Here is a 24,035-nt window from a genome sequence, read left to right on the forward strand (position 1 = left end):
GTAGCATATGAAAAAAACGTAAAATGTTTAGTATTATGGGACCAAGCTCACGACCTTAAAATTATAGATTAATTGGTAAAATACAAACATTTTCTTTAGTGTTCCGTTGTTGTGGGGATATATTATAAATAATAACATAGTTCCAAATATCTAACTTATGAGAGAAAAATGTTTTTGAAAATAAAATGCACACAATTGAAAATAATAATATGGTTTTATATTAATATTTAAGAAACATAAAACTTAAGTATAATATCAAATTAAGCTTTGTGGTTTTAAAAATAGTTTTTATTTGCACGAATGATTGAAAGTCACCTTCACAAATATACTCAACCATATTATACATAAAAATACAACAAATAGATATCAAGTATGATATTTTTAAGAATTAAATATTTTATTGTGTAGATAAATCACTAATATTTATTATATTTTTATGTAGGTATATATATATATATATATATAAGTATATTCATACTTAGGTATATGAATACTAATATGTATTTATTTTTTAGATTTTGGCGTGGAGACGAGGTGAAAGTTCAAATACGCTGGACACGCTACTCCTGCCGACGTATTACCTAACATAATATAATGGTTTGTCTGTTATATTGTAGTATAGGTGTATTATAGAATCCTCTGAGTTAGTATGCATCCGATGCCTTCAGAGGTGTTTTTGTGTTGCGCCCACTCCGCTGTCTTATAGAAAAATCAGTTATTATTTTTTATGCATTCCATTTTGCTAGTATGTTTAATTAACAATGAACACCAAACGTGAGTATATTATACATCCATTTCAAATACATTTATATATTTTTTAAGACTAACTTAGATTAATTAAACCATAACCTTTTTTTGTTTATGAATTTGATTTTGAATTTTGTATATTTGTATTTCCCATAATATGAATACTCAATAAATGTTCTGCAGGTCATAAATTATCGAGGTAAAACAATTTTTTACACTTGGCAATTTTGCAATGATGAAAAATAAAACAGGCTAAAATGGGTTTTGTTTTAAATTTTGGATCAATACGATACAATAAAATAATGCGGTCGTAGATTTTCTTAGATCACAACACAATACAATTTGAATGATACGGTACTCCTATAATAATGTGGTAACTAATTTACTAATTTACATTTACATAAAATACGATATACAATTATATGTACAGTGTGGACATTGTACATTGTACATATCGGTCGCTAAATAACAGTTTTAAAATACAATTATACCTATGTTGGAACCTATCGAAATGGAATAGGACAGATTTGATACTAGCTATCTTTGGCTAACACTCACACTAGCTATGACATTATTCATAATTATAAAATAGAATGCGTTGCTTAATTTAATACTATATGATTAACATATTATAATAGAAAATGTCGAATAACCAGTAGCTTATTTGGATAATTTAAATGTTAAATATTCGAAATACAATTATGTATTATCATATTTTCGTTTTATAAATGTGCTGTATAAAATGTAGTTCTTTTAATTTTAAATAACACGAGATATAACTTTTATAGCTATTTATTATATTTTATATTTTCATGGTTCGTAATTTATTATCATAGACAAACAACCGGTAAACTATGAAACATAATATAACTATAAAAATGTATAAAAATGTATAAAAATGGTAAATAAATATGAACATAGTATTTTCATAAAAGTTAACTTAATATTTATAACATTTATATCATATAAATATATAATTATATGTCGGACGAGTAGTTAATTAGTTAATCTTTAAACTTTAGATGATCGAAGTAGAGTGACACTGGCAGGAGCGTCATTTCAGAAATTTACGTAGATTCTGTTTCCCAAATAAGTACTATCAGATTAAAAAATAACGATTTTAATATAAATTAAAACGATTAAATTTAAAAGTTTTATTAAAATTGTTTTTAATTAAAAATTATTGGACAAAAGTAAATTCAGAAGATAATGTTATTAACTGAAATATTTGATATTAAATTACATAAATTGTTCAAATAGTTCAATAAATATAATATGAGGTGCTCAACAACTTTAGAAACGATCATTAGACTAATTTTGACTGATAAAAGAAATTATGATGTACCTAATTAATGAGGTTATTAAATATTTCGCCTTATAAATATTTCGCCTTACAGCATGATATCTGTTATTGTTCCTGTTCCATGTAGGTAGTAAAATATGCATACAATAATTATAAGAGTTATCAAACTATCATGTATGGTATAGCAGAGAAAAATTGAAATTAAAAAAAAAAATGATTACTTATATCATTAAAAATAACTGAAGCCACCAATGTTTGAAAATCGTCAATAATTTATAATAACATATTTGTAAAATATAAAGAGATTCTATGGAATGCAATTGCAAGGATGAATACCTATATCTATCTGGGTCCATATCTATAGGTCTAATTCTTCGCTCTTAAGAACTTTGAATATGTATAGTTTAAATACTTCTGCTTTAGAGTATTAAATTATAAACGTATGTTAACATAATAATAATTATCATTCAATAAAGTATAAGCTTAATAAAATGGATAAAAAGTTGTTTTATAATGACATCAAATCGTGTAAAAATAATATAATAAAAAAATTTGCAACTTTTCAAAATAATGAGTTTTGATATTTTAATAGATCTCTTTGAACTTCTATATGTATTATATATAATTTATATTGAATTGCACTACATAAATCTACTAGGTAATCAAATAATTGAAAAAAAACCTAGGACGTTGTTGTATTGTATAGGAGATGTTGAGTATATGTTGTCATTAAGTAGATAAATATAATAAATAATAATATACCTTCTACCTATCTAATGAATGTGTTAAATTTTAATTTTATGATAGATCATTGAATACGATTATAATAAAAATAAGTTGTAGCTGCAAAGGTGGCAATACGGCATTCCATTTGTTACTCTATATTTCTATTATGGTTATTCTATGATATATTTATATAAATATTAGTAATTTATTTTTTATAAGTAATATAATGGTAGGTTGAACTAATTTTACACTACATAGAGATTATTTCATATACTATTACTAATATTAATAATTACATATACATCTATACAGTTGTACATAGTCCATAGAACGGTATGTAATACGTTCGTTGTATAATTTTATAAATACCTTAAAACTAATTTAAATATTTAAAATATGTCATTGTTTTAGTAAATTATGATTTATGAAGCAACGAAAAGTTTCAAGTATCTATGTTCAATGAATAATATTTTTTAAATTGCAATAAAATAACTTAAATTGATAGTTTTATTTAAATATTTAGGTATTCTGTAATATCGATAATAAATTAAAATACTAATATAAAAAAATCGTGTCTAAATGGTACCAAATTTTCAAAATGTCAATAAGAAAACCTTATGGGAATATTATATTCATATATTCAATAATAATGGTAGTCCTTGGCTTAGCTTACATTTTTTTTATCAATATTAATAGAAAAAAGATTAAATTAATTCAAAAGTTGCATGTACCTATAAATAGTATAAATTTGCATAAATATTTTGAAAATTTCATAAAGTACTTAAAGAAAATGATAGTTTAGTAGTATTAATAAAATTTTTCAAGTTTTTACAATTAATTATAACAAAATCATAAAAATCGCTATTTTACGTGTGAAAATGAATATCCCATGTCTTTAAAATTACTATTTTTTTTTAATTTCTAGTGAAAAACATTTAAAAAACCTTGTATTAAATTTGTGATTAAAAAATGATTTATTTACAATTTGTTCCGGGGGGAAGTGACTGGTTAACGTCATACAAAAGTATATCTAAAATGACGAACCCTGCAATTATGGGAGATATGAAAACCAAATTTATAAGGCATTTCTAGGTATTATTCAAATAAATAATACACAAACAAAATACCCATACTGAATATTGAATTATTTGCAGTAATACGAGATTTATTTTTAAAAATTCTAACTTTTGATAAAAATATTTAATTGCGTATGATAGTCGATGGAATATTAAATAGCTTTAAAATAAAATAAAAAATGATGTTTAAATGTTGAAAAGTTTTGGATTAACATAAAAAAAGTTCTTGATAGGTTTGGTTTTATTTAAAAAAAGTTAAATTTCCCATAACTTAAAAAATAAAGAAGTTAGATTCCCTCTTTAGAGGGTATTTTTTCATAATTTTAGATATACTTTCGTATGATATTGGCCGGTCACTTTCCTCCGGAACACATTGTATATTCGTGATTTCGATGAGTTAGTTAAAATTTTAAAATTAAAAAAGTGCGTTTATTATCTTTTAATTGTGGCATAAAGAAATTTGTATAGACATTTTAAGCTTTATTTATACAATTTTATTTTCACCATAATTAGACAATTAGATAAAGTAGTCAACTAGACAATTTAATAAAAATCGAAAATTTTATTATGAATAATATATTTTTAAAATTATAATTTTAAAAAATGCTATAATACAAATACATGAAAATTCGAGTCTTTAAAAGTTATAACTTATAATAGTTATAATTCATAACAAAAATTAACACACACACAAAAAAAAAATTGATTTTGAAAAATTCCTGTTTTTCTTTTTCTTTTCGGTAATATTTACCTCCTAATAAGTAGTAAGTACTCATTTGAACCCAATTGGCTACCAGAAAATACTTAAAAAGTTTAGATTTTTCTACTGTATATGGTGTCGTCTGAAACGAAAAACACATAATATTGAAAAACTAATATAGATTTATTTAAAAATAATTTGTATTTTAAAGTTTTTTTTTATTTTTATTTTGTAAAAACTTTTTTTATCATAAGAAAATAATTTAATTTATAAAAGTTGAAGAATTCATTGTTGTAAATAGTTTTTTTTTTTACATGCCAGCCTTGTTATAGAGTAATGGATGGGTTAAATTTAAACTCATCAATAAATTATTGTGATATCTACAAATCTGAGCGAAAAAAAAACGGATGGATCACCATCAATTTTTAAGTATAAAGTATCGATTTATGTATAATATTATGTATTTTATATCACTATTATATTATTACACATTATAATTTTTTAAATTTGGTAGGTTGAAATGATTTTTTCTAAAAATATTGTATGCAATTTAGAAGTCAATGTTGACGTATCATATAATGGTATGAATAGGTTACAATTAGCCTAAGTATTTAGAAAATTGTATTGTATATATTAATAAACACCGCAATGATAAAAAGTTTAAAGTACCTGCCTACGAACTTACGCGCGTTTTGTATTTTTGAATTACAAGAAAATGATTAAAATCCATCGAGGTAAAATCGCTATTTTTCGTTTAAATTTTCAAAAAAAATCTGTTCTTTTGTATTTTCAATGTTTTTAATTTGTATAGGTATAAAAACAACTTATGAGAAATATTATATTCAATTTTCAAGCTTTTGAACATTTTATGAAATACGCATACACATATTTGGATGTATACCTAATGTGAATTTAAATATAGCATAGGTACAATGGTATATATTGTATGAATACAAATATAATATAAAATTCTAAATCGTAGCATTATTAATGTTAGGTATAATAGGCACTATATATCATAACATATGATATATTCATTATAATATTTGTGTATAGTTTGGGTGCATCGTATTCGGGACGGGATGGTAAAACGGGCTGCGTATTCGAGTTATTTCGGTATTACATTTTAACTGCAATTTTGGCACAATCGCCCCAGCTACCATTATTGCGTATATTATAGTAGTATTATATTTCACGAATTCCTAACCGCTTCCGAACGTGTTCATGGTTTCAGACCGACGTTAAAATCTTCACTCACAATTGCAATCGACTGACCGGCACTGTATCATTGGTTAGTAGCGGGGTCACGCACACACTAGGGTGATATCGGGATTTATGGTTTCAAATTTTCAATGCGCGATCTCGCTAATAACTCGCGCGCCTGACAATTTGATAATCATCTATTGCGTTTTGGATACTTGCGGTAATTATGGTGTTTGTGGCTAAGTTGTGAAGGAGTTCTGCTGCAACGTTTCCGTAGTATAGTCATTGTCGTTTGCATTAACTTACGGTGGACAAACGACAAATTGATTTTCATTCGCGTTCTTTAGACGTATACGCTTTGTTCGCAAAGTATGGTGTGTGGTGTTCGATTACGGTGTTGATTTATAATCGACAGAAAATAAATAATTTATTTGAAATTTATTATCATACGAAGACCTCAACACGACGCATACTTATTTCACGGTGGCACTTGCTAATTGCACATAATATTGTGTATGATTTTTCGAAAAATAAACATTTCATAATATTCCCGCAATAGCCATCAACTCATAATCGTGTGGGTAAAACCCTATAGTGCTCCGTCTAATGATTCATCTAGAACACGCCGTAATTGTGTGCTCTACAGTTCGCAAAAAAATGTTTTGAAATCGATGACGTGTCGCACGTATACAATTATTGTAATTGTTATTATTATGCACAGTATTACGTCTAGAGGTGGCAATATAATTCGGCTGGCTCGGTCTTCTTCGTCGTAGCTGCCTCAGAGTGAAATCATCCAAAACCGGATTTGTAAAAAAAAAAAAAAATTGAGAGTCACACAATACACACATTACTGACACGGATATGCAGGTCGCGCCAAAGAAGACACCAGCAATTCCTGTACGCGCACAGTACGACTGTATGTGGTGCCTTGCGTAACGCGTTTCTTGTATTATAATGCTACACGGGACTGCTCGGGATTGACAACCGGGAACTGCAGCTATAAGTATAGAAATCGGGGAAATCTTTCAACGGGACGCGCCGCCGCCGTACCTCGTGTAAAAACAAAACGACTGAACTACAGAAGATTAACGATAATAATAATAAAAAAAAGAAGCCGATAGGAATTTGCGGTCGTCTGTTACAGTCGTAGTATTACACTCATACCTATGTAATATATTATATATTTATATTATTTACATAGAAATCGAAAAACTATTAATGATATAATATGTGGCGACGGAACATAACATCGTAACAGGATTTCGACGTGTAAATGTGTAATACGCGCTTTGCAGGAAATGTAAAAAAAACCGGTTGGATTAAAATAATTTTGCTTATTTATTTATTTATTTTGTGTGGGGGGAGGGGAGGATTATCTTTTGTACCATAATCAATTGCAACTGTCGGCACGATCTTCATGACAGAGTCTTTAATTATTATTACGCGTGGACGTTTGCCGACAAAAATAACGTGCTCAAATTCGCAGTGTATACTGTATACTGTATGGTCTTTAATATTATACATCTCAAGTCCGCACTGAGTAAGCCAATCTATTCAACGATTTAAATTAATGTGACCTAATAATTCACGATAATATTATATTATTATATACCGATTTCAGAGGGGGGTTTTTCACGCTCACATACGCATTGTTTTTGGCGTGAGAAAGAATCGTGTAATAACTCACAGTTATAATTGCTATTATATTTTTGCTGTTATTATTATTATAATATTATTACGCGGTCGTATTCGTGTGAAGACGATGACAACGACGGTGGCAATGACTGCAGGCATTAGTTTAGACGATTGCGGCCTTGACTCAGTAAAATATTCTCGTGATTGACAAGATGGAGTAAAGGCGAAAGTTTTATATTAATTATACATTAGAATAGCAATAAAAAACAAACATAGCATTGTGAGTGTTATTCTCCTGGTGTATACGAACGATATAATATTATAATGCACACGTGATGCATATAGGTACATATATACGCACCAACGCACGTCCAGTAAATATTGTATGTTATTATATTATAATATGTATTAATTCACGATTGGATCACCCAGTGAATTATATAGCGCAACCGTATACTGAACATATGTCGTGCCCATTGTCCGAACGGATTAATGCGTATTGTAACGGTCTGTTGTTTAATTTATTTTTTTTCTACAGTTAATTAGCTTTTGGATTTTGAGCAGATCGCAAGACTATTAAATTATAAAATTTTACTATGATGTGTGTAGTTTTCAAGTGATGGTATTTGTTGGAAAATTTTTCTCAGTTTAAGTATATAATTAATGTTTGTCATCCGTTTTGAAACAAATGCTAAGCCTTATTTTGGGTAAACCAGACTCAGAGTTTCAAATTCTTTTTCAACACTCTTTTGACACAAATATTTTATTTAAAGATATATACATATTTAATTATTATTCATAAGATTTTACAATATTATGATTTATGACTGATATTTACAGGCAGAAAATAATTGTTTTGGTTATAAATATTTATGGTTAATAATTAATAAGTAATAACTCTTTTATCACATTCATATACAATATATTTTTATACATTATAATTAATAATAATATTAAATAATTATCCAACACGTTAAATAATTTATGTTTGTTTTGGGCAAGATTTTATATGTTCATGTTTTTTTTTTTTTGAAACGTACACTTTTTTAATTTAAATATATAATTTCCGTTAGCAAAACTGTTAAATCCTCAAGGTTTAATATGCACTATTCAGTATATTATGCTATTAATAGTAATAGATGTATATTGAAATTACCGTTTCATAAATTTGTTTTGTTGGGAGTATTAAATATGTGTGATAAATCTAAAGATTAAATGAATACTTTTCCATGGCATAGAATATAGTTTGGCACGTTAGCCTTGTACCTGTATACTGTATAGTTTATAGAATCTAAATAATTATTTTTGGTTCTCAAAATTTGAATTAAGGTCATAGAACCCAGTTTGTCTTGAGTATTTACTTTTCAATTTTATTTTGGTTTAGTCATTGCTCATTGGTATGCTTATAAAGGTAATCCTACTAAAAGCTATTTGGTAAATTTCACAGTTGGGCAGATAAAAATCTCATAAGAAATTGAGTTAGATACTTACGATAAGCTAACATAAATAATGATGAATAAGTTTTATATATAACTAAAATGTTTATGGTATCTTAACGTTTTTTCAAAGTTGTTTGACTTAGGTAGTTAATAAATAAATAAGTTATTAATCATTATATTAGCCTTATAGAAGTTAAGTAGTAAATTTGTGTTATAATATTATATTTACAATTTATTATTATTATTATATATGGGGTGTAAATTAATTCTATAGAATTAATGAACTAAATTGTATAAAAAATTATTTGAAATAAAAATCAAATTTCTTTGATAAATAACTACAGCCAGGTGTTAACCAGGTCTAGCTAACTAGCAAAAACCATTAAATGCACCTGGACAGTTCCAACAAACCGTTGCAGGCCAATAACTTCATTCAGCAATACATAACTATATAGATATATTGTGTAGGGTGTTCATTGTATTTTTTATTGTGTGCTATAAATTATAAATTATAGACGTGGACATTTTTTTTTGAACTGTAGTTGGTACAACTTTAAACATTTTTGAATTACACTGCAATTTCGTTTTATTCAATGAATTAATTGTTTTGTTAATAGGTAATATATAGTATTACACATTCAAATTATACGACCTCTTTCTTGATACTATAAAAAGTATACACACATCTATAGTGTTTTGAAAACAAATATAAAAGGTTACAAGGTTTTGAAAGTAATTTTCTGCTATTTCAAATATTATATTTGGATTATAATAATATATATTATATAGGTACTATGATATTGAGATATTTCTCTCAAGAATACACAACGCCATTGAATATAATAAAGGAAATGTAATCTTATGACGATTTTAAGAATGTCTTCATAAAAATAAAACTAATAAAAATTACTTCATAACAGTATACGTAAAAAAAAAGTAGGCGATGGAGGAAATTCAATTTACATTATTATCGTCATTATATTATTACATTCACCTTGGAAGTTTGGAAACGAAAATAGTAACTTAAATTGGTATACAAATTCATAACAAGGAATTATTAAGTACGAGACGAATAAATGTATTTTATGGATTATAATACTAACCTCGTGTGGTTTAATAAAAACTGGAACTATAAAGTATAAACTATTTTATAATTTAAGTATTGCGTTAATGAACAATAAAATTAATCTAAAATAGGTTTAAAAGCGTAATGATGCTTATAAACCATGGAAATTGAAATTCGTTTTCTTCGTGTTATTGACTATTTTGTCGTTGCCTGTTTTGAAAAATAAAATAGGTAAGGTAGATAACACGTTATAATAGTATAAGGCGTATTTTCTGTTTATATAAAGTAAATCCGTTTGTTGACTAATAGTACTAACGGTTTTTAAGACTTTTAGTTTCATAATATTCAATAAGTTTAAATTTTTGATTATGTACAACTTAGAATAGAATATATTTTTTCGGTTTCCTTATCCGACCTGTTTACGATTATATATTATTACATTGAAATAGTAAATACAATAGCATTTTTGAATGTTTCTATATTAAACAATATATATAGGCACTAATAGTATGAATAGGTATGAATGGTAAATGGTAGATATTTAAAGTAAAATAAATTGAGAGCTTTTTCAGTGTTTGACGCATACAATATTCATATAATACACGTCTATGATATAACATATAGGTACTGTATTCATGCCGTGTTTTGAATAGTTTATCAAATTTCGTTCTCAAACATTTGTTGCAGGATATTTTTATACACGAAACTTATCGTATTTTATACTTGTGTAGTGTATAATACGTACAAACTTCAATGTATAAATATAAATTATAAAGTGCATTATTATATGAGATATTATGTGCGTGCGTCGATGATGGTTTTTATTTAGTTGTGTCATGAAAGTAACAAATTACAAATGTTTAGGTATATATTATATGATATATCTACTACCTATAATAAGATGTATCCTATATTATATTATAGTAGATACTAGATAGGTATATGTTATATGTACATAATATAACGATTGGCGATAACATTGATAAATCACAGTGGCTAACAAATTTATTGTATTAATACATTTTGTACCTATTTATAACGGACCCGCTCTTTTATGCATATATTTTCTTTTTAAGCTTTGATCGTGTATATTCGTGTGCACGTACATAATATATTTTATATTTGTTTTACATATTTAATTTGTATTTACTTTATTATAAAAACCTTGGTTGATGCCATCGTCGCGAGTTATCCATACCATAAGTGAATATTAAATAAATATAATATATCGTAAGTATACTTTATTCAAGAACCCCAGTTTTAATCCAGTTTTATTATTTTGTTTTGTATAACGTTTATTGTATATGTAGGTTGTGACAATATTGAAAGTTAAAATATGGTATTAAAAGAATAAGCAGCTTGGATGCTATTGCGTTTGAATAACATTCTGATCTAATTTATTATTTATATATAATATATGCAAATATATGTATAATAGTATAATGTATATATGATTCCCATGGAAAATAACATAATTACAAAAGGAAATGAAATAAATCTTGAAAATAGAAAATCGAAAGTACAATATAATAAGTGCAACTATTAAACAACTATTGTAATAATTAAATACCAACACAATAAGATATAATATAGATATTGTTTTATAATATTAGATAATAATGTATATTATTTTCATGTATATTCATAATGTTTATTAAGTACAGCTCATCATTATATTTTATAGGTTTTAGCAGGAACTATTTCATAATATTTTAATCATACCAAGAATTTTTAATTTTCAACAGATTTGTTTAGTATATTTTTTAATTGCTTCTATGTATATGTAATTTATACAAAAAATAATTAATTATTAAATTATAAATTTTCAAAAACTTATAGTAGTTAGATATTTTTGACTATGTCAGTTTTTAAAATGGTATTGTACTCAACTAATTAATATTTATTACGATTCTCGGAGTATACATAATTTATTATTACTGAATAATGCATTATTGTGTTCATTAATCTAAGCCCACTTATAATAACTGTTCATAACAATATTATACTCACCCACAGACGATTGTTACATCAATTATTAAAAGAAATCGGATTGGTTTATTGATTAATTAAAATAATTACACTTATATAGTATTAATAATATTTTACAGTGTAAATATTTGGACAAAAATAGAAAGTAGAAAAAAAACTATAATAAACTTATAGCCTTGGTATACTTGGATTAGTTAAAATCATAATTTGGAGAAAGTTTAAATAGATATATCAATTGAATAATAATATTAGGTACCTAATATGTATTAAATCAGCGATATTAGTTTTGTTGTATTTAATTCAACTGTAGTGCGTGTGTAGCGCGTATTAATGTGTAAATAAATGTTAATGAAAATAAGAATCCTACTTATCTACTTATGACTATTATTTTTGTGTAAGTATATGCATGAAAAATAATTGTTTCGCATATTTTATTCGTTTTGTTTCTATGTCATATTTAAATTATTTACAAAAATCACTATCATCATGAAAATAATATTGATTGATATACTAGGGTAAATTCTTCGTTTTCTACTATGTCGTAGTTCTTAATGTGTATACTATTTTTTACTTATTTTAGTTATTATTACACTATTAAATAATAACTAAAAAAAAAAAAACTCATAATTTTAGTTGTGTGATAATGGATTGTTATACTCGTAAATTCCGGCTTATTATTTATAAGTGAGATGATTTCAGTTATCAATCATCTTAATATCTTATATGAGTTATAGTTTATTTTAGTTATAGTATTCTTTAATTCAAAAATGTATTGATTTAAAATATAAATAATAGTTTAAAAGATTAAAAAAAAAAATGTATATAGTTTAAAGTAAATCTATTTACATTATTATTGTTTTGGTTTTATTTACGGTTTTATTTTACATTTTAAAATTAAAAAAGAAAACTGTACATATTATGGTCATTAACTTATTATTAATCTAAAATAAAATTTAGCTAATATACCTATCTATACATTTCCATGTTAATACAAATTCTTTATATGTATACACAAAGTAACAGATTATTATAATTTTTGTAATCGTTTTTGTATGTAAATAGAAAAGCTTAAATAAATTATTTTTCGTTTAAAAAAGTGATGTTACAAACATGTTGTAACATTTGTAACAGTATAACGGTGATATATTAATCTTAGTATTATCCATATTATAGGCACATTAATGTTTGATAATTTGCACCAAAATATAATTATATAGTGATGTCGACTTGTTAAAATAAATTATTTTATTATATTACATTTTAAATACAAAACTAGTATACCTATTATAAATTAATTAATTCGTAGGGCTTTTAAAATGTGTTATTAGTACATTACCTGCAGATAATTCCATTAATAATTGCTATCTATGTAATGAAAATATGTTGTTAATCGTTTTATTTTCACGTTTTCATCTTACTAATGGGTTTTATCGATTATAATATTATATATTTTAAATGTCATAAACGGAAACGATAGTCAATGTATAACTGTCGATTGTTTGCAGATGGTTAGCGAGTGGTGGGCGCTGATGGTGTTGATGTTGTCTGTAGCCTACGGACACGCGCCTTGTCAACATTCATACGGCGGGTGTAGATACAACGAGCCCTTCGTTCCCGCGCCTGTCGGCAAAGTCCCCAGGTGCGTTCAGAATTATCACGGTGACGTCACATTTTGTGAAACCATCGACAGATATCCAGAGTAAGTCGTTTTGAAAATATATATGAATCTCAAACGAAAATGAAAAACTCTCAAAAATTATAATTCATTACAATTATATATCTGTATCCATATAAATATATTGTATCACATTGATGTGAATAATTTCAATCGCAATATAATGTATATAATATTATTTATATTATTGGAATAATATGACCAATAATGAAACTTAAACATTAAAACTAGTATAGGTACCTACTTCCTACTGAACAATGCTCATTATATCAAATGTATATAGTTGAATAATATTCTATATTCTACACATATATGAGTATAGATATATAAATACTATGCACATTGCACATAAATAAATATGGTACTGCATTCATGTTGTACCAAATTCTAAAAATATTAACATAATACAGATAATTTACCAGATATGTACCTGGTAAATAAATAGGTTAGGTAACCAAGAAACCCTTGTCATCAAAATTCTGTTTTTTTATATACTTTTAACTAATTAGTTTTATTTAATCGTTCATAAGACATACCACGTACCTACATCGAAAAATAAAAACCTATCTAACTACAATAATGCTTTATTTTATAATAGTTGAATAATAACATATTGGTCTATCATAATATACTATACTATTGAGCAAAATCAATTGTCATTAGTTTCAAACACATTATGAATGCAGGCATTCAAATTTTTATTTATTGGGTACCTACTATTTATATGAATTTAATACGAGTTTCACTTTTTTCATACAACATTAAAATGCCTCGGTTTTCGTAGGATATATATCAGCAATATTTTCAGTAACATTCAAATACGTTTATACAATACAATTTATACTTGTCAATAAATATTCATATGTTATTGACGTATTGTTATGTTAAGACTTAAAACCTGAAGTTTAGATACCTAATTTCATTTTGCATTTTTAATTTTCCCAATTTACTATAAACATTCTATCTCATTTATTAGGTTAAAGTATGACCTTTTAACATGGAATATTTTCGTAGATTTTGCAGTTAAGTACACTATTGTAAGTGATACACTGAATTAAATGGATTTTCCGATTCTAAACTATAACGATTTCATATTTATACCCATGGCTCTATTATAGCTTTTGATTATTGGTAGACTTTGTGTACTATGCAAGTAGTAATCGTGGTTACTTTGGATAATGCCAACTCCTTCCTTCGTAATATTGTACTATTATTTAAACTAATACGATATTTGAATCTAATAAACCAAAGCCAATACCAGAAAATAAATAACAAATAATTATTGAGAATTAAGAAATGACCTATCAATGATAGCATAATCAGAATCATAATGCCAGCTGTCTCGTCTTGTCAGTCAATACACTACTATCTCATAGTAAATAGTAGTCATAGTAAATTATTGGCAAATAAAAACAAATTTAAATTATATTTAGTATATATTTATAATATTATACAATTAGTATTTATTATACATCAATAATCGTATAATTATGTGCAAAGAAAATTATCTATATCTTAACTTTAAAGGAAAATATCATAAACAGATAGTTATCTATTTAAATAAAGTAAAATTTAGACAAAATAACTAAAAATAAATTTTATTCAATACAAATTTGATGATGTATAAATAACGTAGATAAAAAACTTGAGTTATCTTCGTCTGATATGTTCTTCGTAAATCCAATCAGCAATCGCCAATCAGTTATCCGTTTGGCTGCAACTCCCATCTGTTGGTTAAATCAAATTAATATAACCCAAACAAACTTACTTATGTCGCTATACAATGAACTGTGACTGTTAGCTGAATTATAATATATCTACGTAAATAAATATTATATCTGTTTTATGTTAATGATATTGAAATATTGAATACTAACGTATTATAAATATGTTACAGACAATTAATAAGTTACCTGGTTACAAAATCGGATAAGAACTTTAAATCTTTTTTTAACGAAGAAAAACTTGTCGACAGACCTTATTATCAAAAGTAAATATTAAAAAAAGTTTTTAAAATGTTTTGACTTTTTTGAAAGTTTGATTTTTGATTTTAGTCAGAATATAAATAATTATCATAACGGTTATGGCAATTACCATGATTATCAAAACGACACCCAAGATGAGTTTGTCGGTTATCCAGATAGAACGTACGTTTTACCTGAGATATCCTTAACAGAGTCTCCAATCATAGATCAAAATCGACATCTAACACCCAAGTAAGAAATCAATCATAGATAGTAGATTCTCAGGTAAAAATACTTGAAATTATTTTATTTAATTGTTTGTACTTTAAAAAAATTAGTCACATTTATAAGAGATAAATAACTTAATATTTCATGTAAGATGGTTAAAATAGTACACTATTTTAATAAATAAATTAAAACTACTGATTTATTGTGATTTTTAAGTATCAATCATGGAGGTGTATATAATAGAAAAAAAAGACAAGATGATGTTCAATTATGCCAAGTTAAAACAAATAACATATTTCCTAAAGCAGCATTAAACATTCAAGGTGAATGGAAATATGTAGTTAATATGGTACGCACACCGTCTGATATGTATACACAATCTATAAGGTCGGAAATCTGCGCGTAAGTTCATTTTTTTTTCACTAAATTTTTAAAATTATCAATGTCGTTATACCGCAAACTAGTATAATATCTACACATTTATGTACATATGTTTGCCTATAACTAACGCCGTAGAATTATTTATAACATTGGAAATTTATAAATCAATAGCTTTATATTTTATTACCATGTATTATTAATTAGTTTTTTAATTTTTACATTAAACTCTACGACTCTACTTTTAAGTTCAATACATTTTAAAAGTTTAAATTTTCTTTGTTATGCTAAATATTATATTCTATTAATCAAATCCTAAGTTCAGTAAATTTATGATAGCTCTAATAAAGCAATATTATAGTATGTATATTAATTGGCTAATTTAAAGTATTAGAATATTTTTCAGTTTAAATAAATTTAAATACAATTGGACATTTTGCTATAAAGTATAATTTAATATGATGCAAAGCGTAAAATTGATTTTTCATAAAAATACAAATACAATGCTCATAACATTTTATTACAAATTTTAAAACGAAATGGTAATTTTGATATTATTTGAATATCATAAATCTTTAACCAATATTATAAATAAAACAAAGAGGTTTATATGAAGTCATAAAAATATTATTTGTTTTAATTAAATGACAAATCCTTCCCTATCAAAAAAGACCATTGCATGTTATATATAAACATTTTGCATACAATTAATATTACTAATATAATAAATGTCAAATAAAAATGTATAAACAACTGCGCACAATTATTAAAATGAATGAAACATTTTCATTATAAATATTAGTTTGGTATAAATATAAATATTAAATAACAACATAACATACAAACTTGGATAAAATAATAAAGTAAAGTGTTAAACAAAATAAAAATTATATGATTGACAATAAAAATGTCCACATCTAATTTTTGAAATAGTCATTTGATTTTGCCTAATAAAAAATGTTGTTTTAAATATTATTAAATTCGCAAAAAAACATTTTGTTCGATAATATTTTTATTGAAAGAATAATAATTTAAATAACAGCTAATAATATTTTTATACCATGGATTTTTGTTGCAAATCAATATCACTTTTATTAATGATTGTTTTTTTAAGTACATAAAACGCACTTAGCATGTTTATTGTTAATATAAATAACATGGTTAAACCTCACATTAATAAGACTAAAACAATTTCATAATATAAAAAATAATTATAAAGTTGTTTCAAATAGTATTGATATGAATCCATTTGAGTGTGTAAATGATTTTTCTTTTCGGGCCCGTGGGCGGATATTATTGTTTTGTATTTTAAAATAACATAATTACGATACTCGGTATAATAAAATAAATAATATTATTATTTCCAGAGAGCCAGATCAGCCGTGCAACGGAATCTGCGATACACCTCTTGGTTTCAGTACATCGTGTAAACAGAAATTTGTTCAAAAACGGTTGGTAGCATTGCAAGGGACCGGAGATAATTTGTACGTGGACGTTTTTTGGTTTCCACATTGCTGCTCTTGTAACATAGCCAGGGTTGAACAATAGTAATAAAAAAAAAAATACCTACCTATATATTATATTTTTGCAACTGGCGTTTTTCTTTCAGGAAAACACCTAAAAAAAATAAATATGATTTTCTTTATTGCATTAATAGGTACTTAATATATGTATAATATAATACAATATGATATAAAATAGTATACAATAGTTTTGCTGTGTCAAAAGCCAATATTTTATTATGATAGGTATAGGTACTATATGTTGTATTATGAATAATACTATTTAATAGTAGTCACGGAATATTCAAATGATTAATATTTACTCATAGTTATTTCAACCGTAATTAAACATGTTACGCATTATTTACGGCTTGTATTTTATTTTGTAAACAGATATTTTTAATGCTTCATTTATAATTTATAATATTTAATATGATATTGTAAACATTTTATTTTTAATGGATAAATTGTTTTAGAGAATGTAAAAATTATGTTTCACATAAACACAAAAATAATATAGGTATCTATAATAAATAATGATTATCATAAGTTAATAGTTATAAAAAGTTCACAGTTTATAATCTGTTCGTCTTGTTATTTAAGATAGAAAAAAAGAATATTTTATTTAATTAAACACAAATATATTTTTATTATTTTATTGGTGAATTATTCATTTGTAAGATAATATGAACTACTTATATATTCTATATAAAAATATAAAAATAACAATATTTGTACTTTTTAATATTGATAAATCACAGATATTGGTATTAAATCATTTTTTCAATTTCTTTAATTACTAATTAGTAACCTGAAGAAAAGTCTCGTTTATATATATATATATATATATATATTATAATAATTATTTATTTTTATTGTTGACAATTCTTGTACAACTGTAAGCATATATTACAATACAATTATGGAATTTTTGCTGTGAACAAAAGTAGTATCTTGCTTGTTGCAATTTCGATTTATCAATCTTTCGGACCAGGTGTTTTTTTTCAAAAAAGAAACTATGTGACAATGAGAGATCATTTCTGAAGTGAACTCAAGATAAATCTACTGAAATCGTTAAAAAATAAATTTTTATTCACTGACTACTTATAAAAAAAAATTAACAAATCAATATAACAGAAATGTAAAAATGCCACACATAATTTTAATTGCAGCACACGCTATCATATTCCTTAAGAAATTAATAATTATTGATTACTTATTTGATTATTGACAACGTTATTTCTTTTTAATGAATAATTATAGTAATAATTTTAAAACTTAAAATTGGTTTATTAATCCATAACATGAAGCGTATTTTTGAGTTTATGATTAATTGGTTATAAAATCTATCATTCTTTTGAAACCTGGTATGATAATATACTGTTAAAGATTTGGAGTGAAGTAAATAAATGTTCATCAAAATAATTGTGTATTTTTTTTTTCAATATTGATGAATAGCTAAATATTCAATATTTTATCATCAGGATTTATTAAAAAAAGTATCAGTCTTAAACATATTATATAATGAGTACATTTATCGAATAATTGGTTTTGAATAGCGTGTAATAATATATTATTATATTATATATATCGTCATTAGTCGTTACTTGTTATAACATTTTTAATTACAGCCAATCGAATTTATTTCGTACAGACGTTGGCGGGTGCTTAACAATATTTTGGCAAACGTCGAAATCGAATTAACAGAAAAAATAACTGTAATGATAACGATAATTTCTGTCAATGAATCATAAACTTTGCTTGATTCGCAATAATAGTGACTATACAGAGTCGATAGAGCGTAATTAAATTAGTGGTTTACACAATTAAAAGACAAATGAATACGGACAGAAAGACATAAATAATTTTAGTTTGTAAATGCTACATACAAAACACGACAGCAAATATCATCCTTTTACCTTTACATATGTATTATATTATAATATTTATTATGCTGTAAATCACGTATAACGAATTTTTCATGGGAAACTCGAAAACACATTCCACACAAATGTGACTGTGTGTATTTAAAAAAAAAAATATATATATATATATATATATATATATATATCATTATATCATATATCAGTATACAACTCATCTGCTTTCGAATACATGAATGAGAGGAATGAAAGCATAATGCAATGAATATGCACAGCTTTATTTTTGATATACCTATTGTATATGTGAAATAATAAAAAGATATTTAGATCATAGAATAAAACAAAACTTTGATTGCTAAATAGTTCCTACAGTATATACTACGTATGTCGTGTATTGTATAATATATTTTGAAAAAAAAATTAAATCTACTATAGTTGTTGTTTCGTTGTTTTATTTTTATGTCTCGGGAAACAATGTCTATTGTGGTTTTAATATTTTATAAAAAATTTAAAGGAAATATTTATATACGAAGTTAGATTTTATTTTTTTAGATTATATTTGGTTTTAAAATTATATAATTTTTTTGTTGTGCTCTAACATAATCTTTTAGAGTGGTGAAAAATATGAGGAAAAAACAAAAATTTTCTGCAAAACCAGGTTTCGACAAAATTATTTTTTTTTCACTAATTTAATAATAATTTATAATTAATTTAATTAATACAGTCGATAAAATTGTAATAATTATTATAAAATATGAGTAATATATTATTAAAAGTTGTTTTTCATAAAATTTAGTTCAACCTGTTATATTGCATTACTAATTTAAATACATAATAAAATATTCTTAGTTATACAGTTTGATAAGTCTATTTCTGTTTCAACGGGGCACCGGTTTATTGAAAATACTTATTTTTCAGTGTAGTCAATGGGACATTTTAAAGTAGTAACGGTAATTGATTAACAAAAAAATTTAGATATTTTTTACCGTCATAAAAATAATGACTTAAATTTTCCACCAATTAATCCACATTTCACAAATAGTCTACAGTTTTTTAATAATATCAAAGATATAATTTCGATTTTAAAGTATAAATTGAAAATAGTTAAAATTGTTTCAAAAATAAATTATTCGTAAATATTAAATTTCATTTGCTAATTTTGTAATTAGAAAAAACTTTTTATACAAAAAATAGTGAAAAAAATACTGTATTCGAATTTTCAAGAGAAAATAGTGTTGCTATTAAAAAAAAAAAAGTTGTAGTATTGAGCATGTAAAGTGTGCAAAAATATAAAATAAAATAAAGGACTAAAAATTTGAAATTTGTCTATAAAATGTTGTGTTTTGGTACTCCCTTTCATTCCCCAAAACCCCATTTCAATACAAGATCATACAACTGAAATATTTAGTGCAGTATCTCTTTTCATTAATACGCTAGGTAATCAATTATATAATATTATTGTTATTATTGATTCAAGTCAATAACGATGAACATAATATTATAGTTGTAGAACGGTGAAAAATAGTTTGTAAATTCGTAGTAGTTTAAAATCACTCTGTGTGTAGAAAATAAAAATATACGAAAACGTAGTGATAAAATACTTTAAGTTTCTAAAGTTTATATTTTTTAAATTGCAAAAAAATAACTAAAAATTAAAATTGTTATTTTTCTTTTAAAAGTCTGTCAAAAATTCTAAATTATATAAAATATCTTTAAATAAAAACTGTGAACATAAATTTTTGATATTTTTCGAACTTTATTAGAATAACTTATGAAGAATATAGTATAATATTTTTAAATTTTTTAAAAAATGTAACCTTATAAGTTATAGCTATAGAAAAAAAATTGAAGATTTTGAATGTTTATAAAATAGCTAAAAACGATTTAAAAATATTTAATAATTATATCATACTTAAAAATACTTATACGAATATTTGGTGAAATATTCAAGTTTATATAACATTAAAATTGCTAGCCATCCATATTCAGTGATTTTTGAAAGGATGGCGATCATCGGCTTGCAAAATTCGGCACTTATTCGTTTTTGAATTATAACAAAATCATAAAATCAATTTTGTCGAATATACTTGTTTTGCGTTATACGTTTGGTTTATGATTTCGACTATATATATTAATAACCTATTTATATAGCTAACTTAACTTATGATATAAAATGTATTACAAACAAATCAAATTTATAAATTTAATTTATTTGCTGTAAGTAGATAAGGAATTGTGCACGGAGAGAGGACGGTATCCTTCATTCCCTCCTCGAATAAACGACAGGGCCTCACGTATATCATATCAGATTTGTGTTTATCAGAAACAACCAAAAGTTGTTTGTTAACGGTATTATAATATTAAAGTAAATCAACCAATATAAAATTTAAAGTTAAGAATATTATTTAGGATACATCTTAAAATATTCTAAAATTGAAATATTGTTATTGCCTTTTTTAATTATTTATAGATTTGATAATGTCTAAACTAATATGATGGTTTTTATTGTAAATATATTGTACAGTGAAATTAAATAAAAACATAACAATAATAAATTGTGGTTTTAGAGATAATTAACAAATGCTAAAATAATCAATATTTTAAATAAGCAGTTATTTATAATGTAAAAGAAAATTACAATTCGTGAAATTATCCTAAAAGTCCATGCAATTTTCTTTAAAAATGTAAAAAAAAAATTAAAAACCATTTTTATAAAATAATCAATATACTGTGAAACTTATTTTCCATTTGTAAGTAACTAAAAAACTACTAAAAATTATCCCCTTAAATTTCAGTCCTAAAATTAAATGTCATTTATTGTTTTATTAGTTATATTAAAAATTGTGCAATTTATTGTATATCTAAATTTATTAAAATTATTACTGTGTGTTATAAGCTTTATAATAACATATTTCGTATTTTTTTGTATTTTTGATCAAACAAAATCGAGTTTTAAATTAATTTTCATCACATTAAAATATGCTTGGAAACATGATGTATTAGAACTAAAAAAATATAGGTCATTGCTGCAGTACTAATATCGAATTTATATTGCGTACCTATATATTATATTTATAATTTACGTTATTAAATATTGATCGTGAAAATTCGTGGTAAAAAAAAAAAAATGGAATACTTATTAAAAAGTTTCGTTAAAGCGTATTTATGACAGGGTGAAATTTAATTTAAGAGGCTGTATTTTATGAGTAATGATTTTTAGGTGTTTAAAAAATAGTTATTAAATAATAGGTATACTGTAAAAAATGAAAAAAATAATAAATTAATAACGAATATTTATGGTTCCACGGGAGCAGGTATGTATACAACCGAAAACTCGATGGACGTTTTTAGTGACTCCCAAAGGAGTAAACGGCAAACAGTTGTGTTTTTACTACTCGGTTTTGATAAAGTGCATGTACTATATTGTACAATACATACATATCACACCCTTGGTGTAGAACTGCCAAAACTTAAAAAATCTATTTTAGAGAAACTTAAACTCTAAAAATGAATCTACTCCTTAATGGTTAGTCTTAAAACTTTGATTGTAATACTTTCTAATATTATAGAATATATTACCTCGTTATCTTATAGCAACTAATACGCTATAATTAGTTAAATATGAACTAGAGACATTCGAAAAAACCGAGGTTATAGAAATGTTTCAATAGGTATTTGGATGAGAAAACTATCATAATATTATATATTATGGTTTCGTTTCAGTTTTCCATTTCAAACATGCAGATATCTTATACGCAACAAACCGAAATGTGGTAGTTATTGTTTTTCAATCGCTGTAAAAACGAATAAATTCAATACCGCAACACAAAGTTTGCATCGTGATGGCGATACCGTTGGTATATGGACTGTACGAATTCTGACTACCGGTCGAAGCCTTTACTCGCGATAAACCGTATAATATGAGTTTCGGCCGTCCCGTTCTCGATAATATATTTTTATACGCCATTACGTAGTGTACGGCTTACACGTAAGTATATACGCGAACGATTGGCGACGATTTCGCGGGGTTTTACATCTCTCGATCGTCCCGCGGTATCGTAGTCCCGCGATGTTTACAACATTGTTATACCGTCGTGTACGCGAAATCGTTCGCCGAGCACATATATACCCATCTACGCAGCTAATATTATATGGATATTATAATATTGCGGTAAACTCATCTGCCGACGAGCACGCTGCAGCAACAGACGATTGTATAATAATTTTATTTAATTGTTTTTTGTTCCTACTCGTCCTCTGCACCGCCACGGCTGCGCTCCTTCGAAATACGCTGCGCCTACGAAACTTTACAAGCCCGTCCGTCGCCGGGCCTTTTGTTCGCCGCACAAACTGGTTTTGTATTCCGATTAAAAGCAATATTAATAATTAAAACGGAAAAAAAAATATATATAACAATAAATAAATGAACGGCACGGCATTTTATAATATATATATACATATATACACGTACATATTATGCTGTATAGACGGGGTGGTAAATAGTCGCGCGCGGGGGCA

The 24,035-nt window shown here is 25.3% G+C and overlaps 1 protein-coding gene across 1 annotated transcript; it reads left to right on the forward strand.

Annotated features, from left to right (window-relative positions):
* Positions 1-639: 639 nt before the first annotated feature.
* Positions 640-18,037, forward strand: LOC113554994. The gene is made up of 6 exons (XM_026959235.1): positions 640-774; positions 13,393-13,586; positions 15,460-15,552; positions 15,617-15,778; positions 15,971-16,156; positions 17,500-18,037. Exons 2-6 carry the CDS (start codon positions 13,393-13,395, stop codon positions 17,678-17,680), a joined length of 816 nt encoding a protein of 271 aa, XP_026815036.1. The 5' UTR covers positions 640-774; the 3' UTR covers positions 17,681-18,037.
* The last annotated feature ends 5,998 nt before the right edge of the window (positions 18,038-24,035 follow it).

The sequence above is a fragment of the Rhopalosiphum maidis genome, chromosome 2 (genome assembly GCF_003676215.2).
Source record: "Rhopalosiphum maidis isolate BTI-1 chromosome 2, ASM367621v3, whole genome shotgun sequence".
Lineage (NCBI taxonomy): Eukaryota > Metazoa > Arthropoda > Insecta > Hemiptera > Aphididae > Rhopalosiphum > Rhopalosiphum maidis.

What these genes read in the sequence shown, in the direction of transcription:
- LOC113554994 (XM_026959235.1), top strand. Translation starts at nt 13,393, where the DNA reads ATGGTTAGCGAGTGGTGGGCGCTGATGGTGTTGATGTTGTCTGTAGCC. An exon ending in ACCATCGACAGATATCCAGA is followed by an intron (nt 13,587 to 15,459) that starts GTAAGTCGTTTT and finishes AATATGTTACAG; the next exon opens with ACAATTAATAAGTTACCTGG. An exon ending in AATCGACATCTAACACCCAA is followed by an intron (nt 15,779 to 15,970) that starts GTAAGAAATCAA and finishes GTGATTTTTAAG; the next exon opens with TATCAATCATGGAGGTGTAT.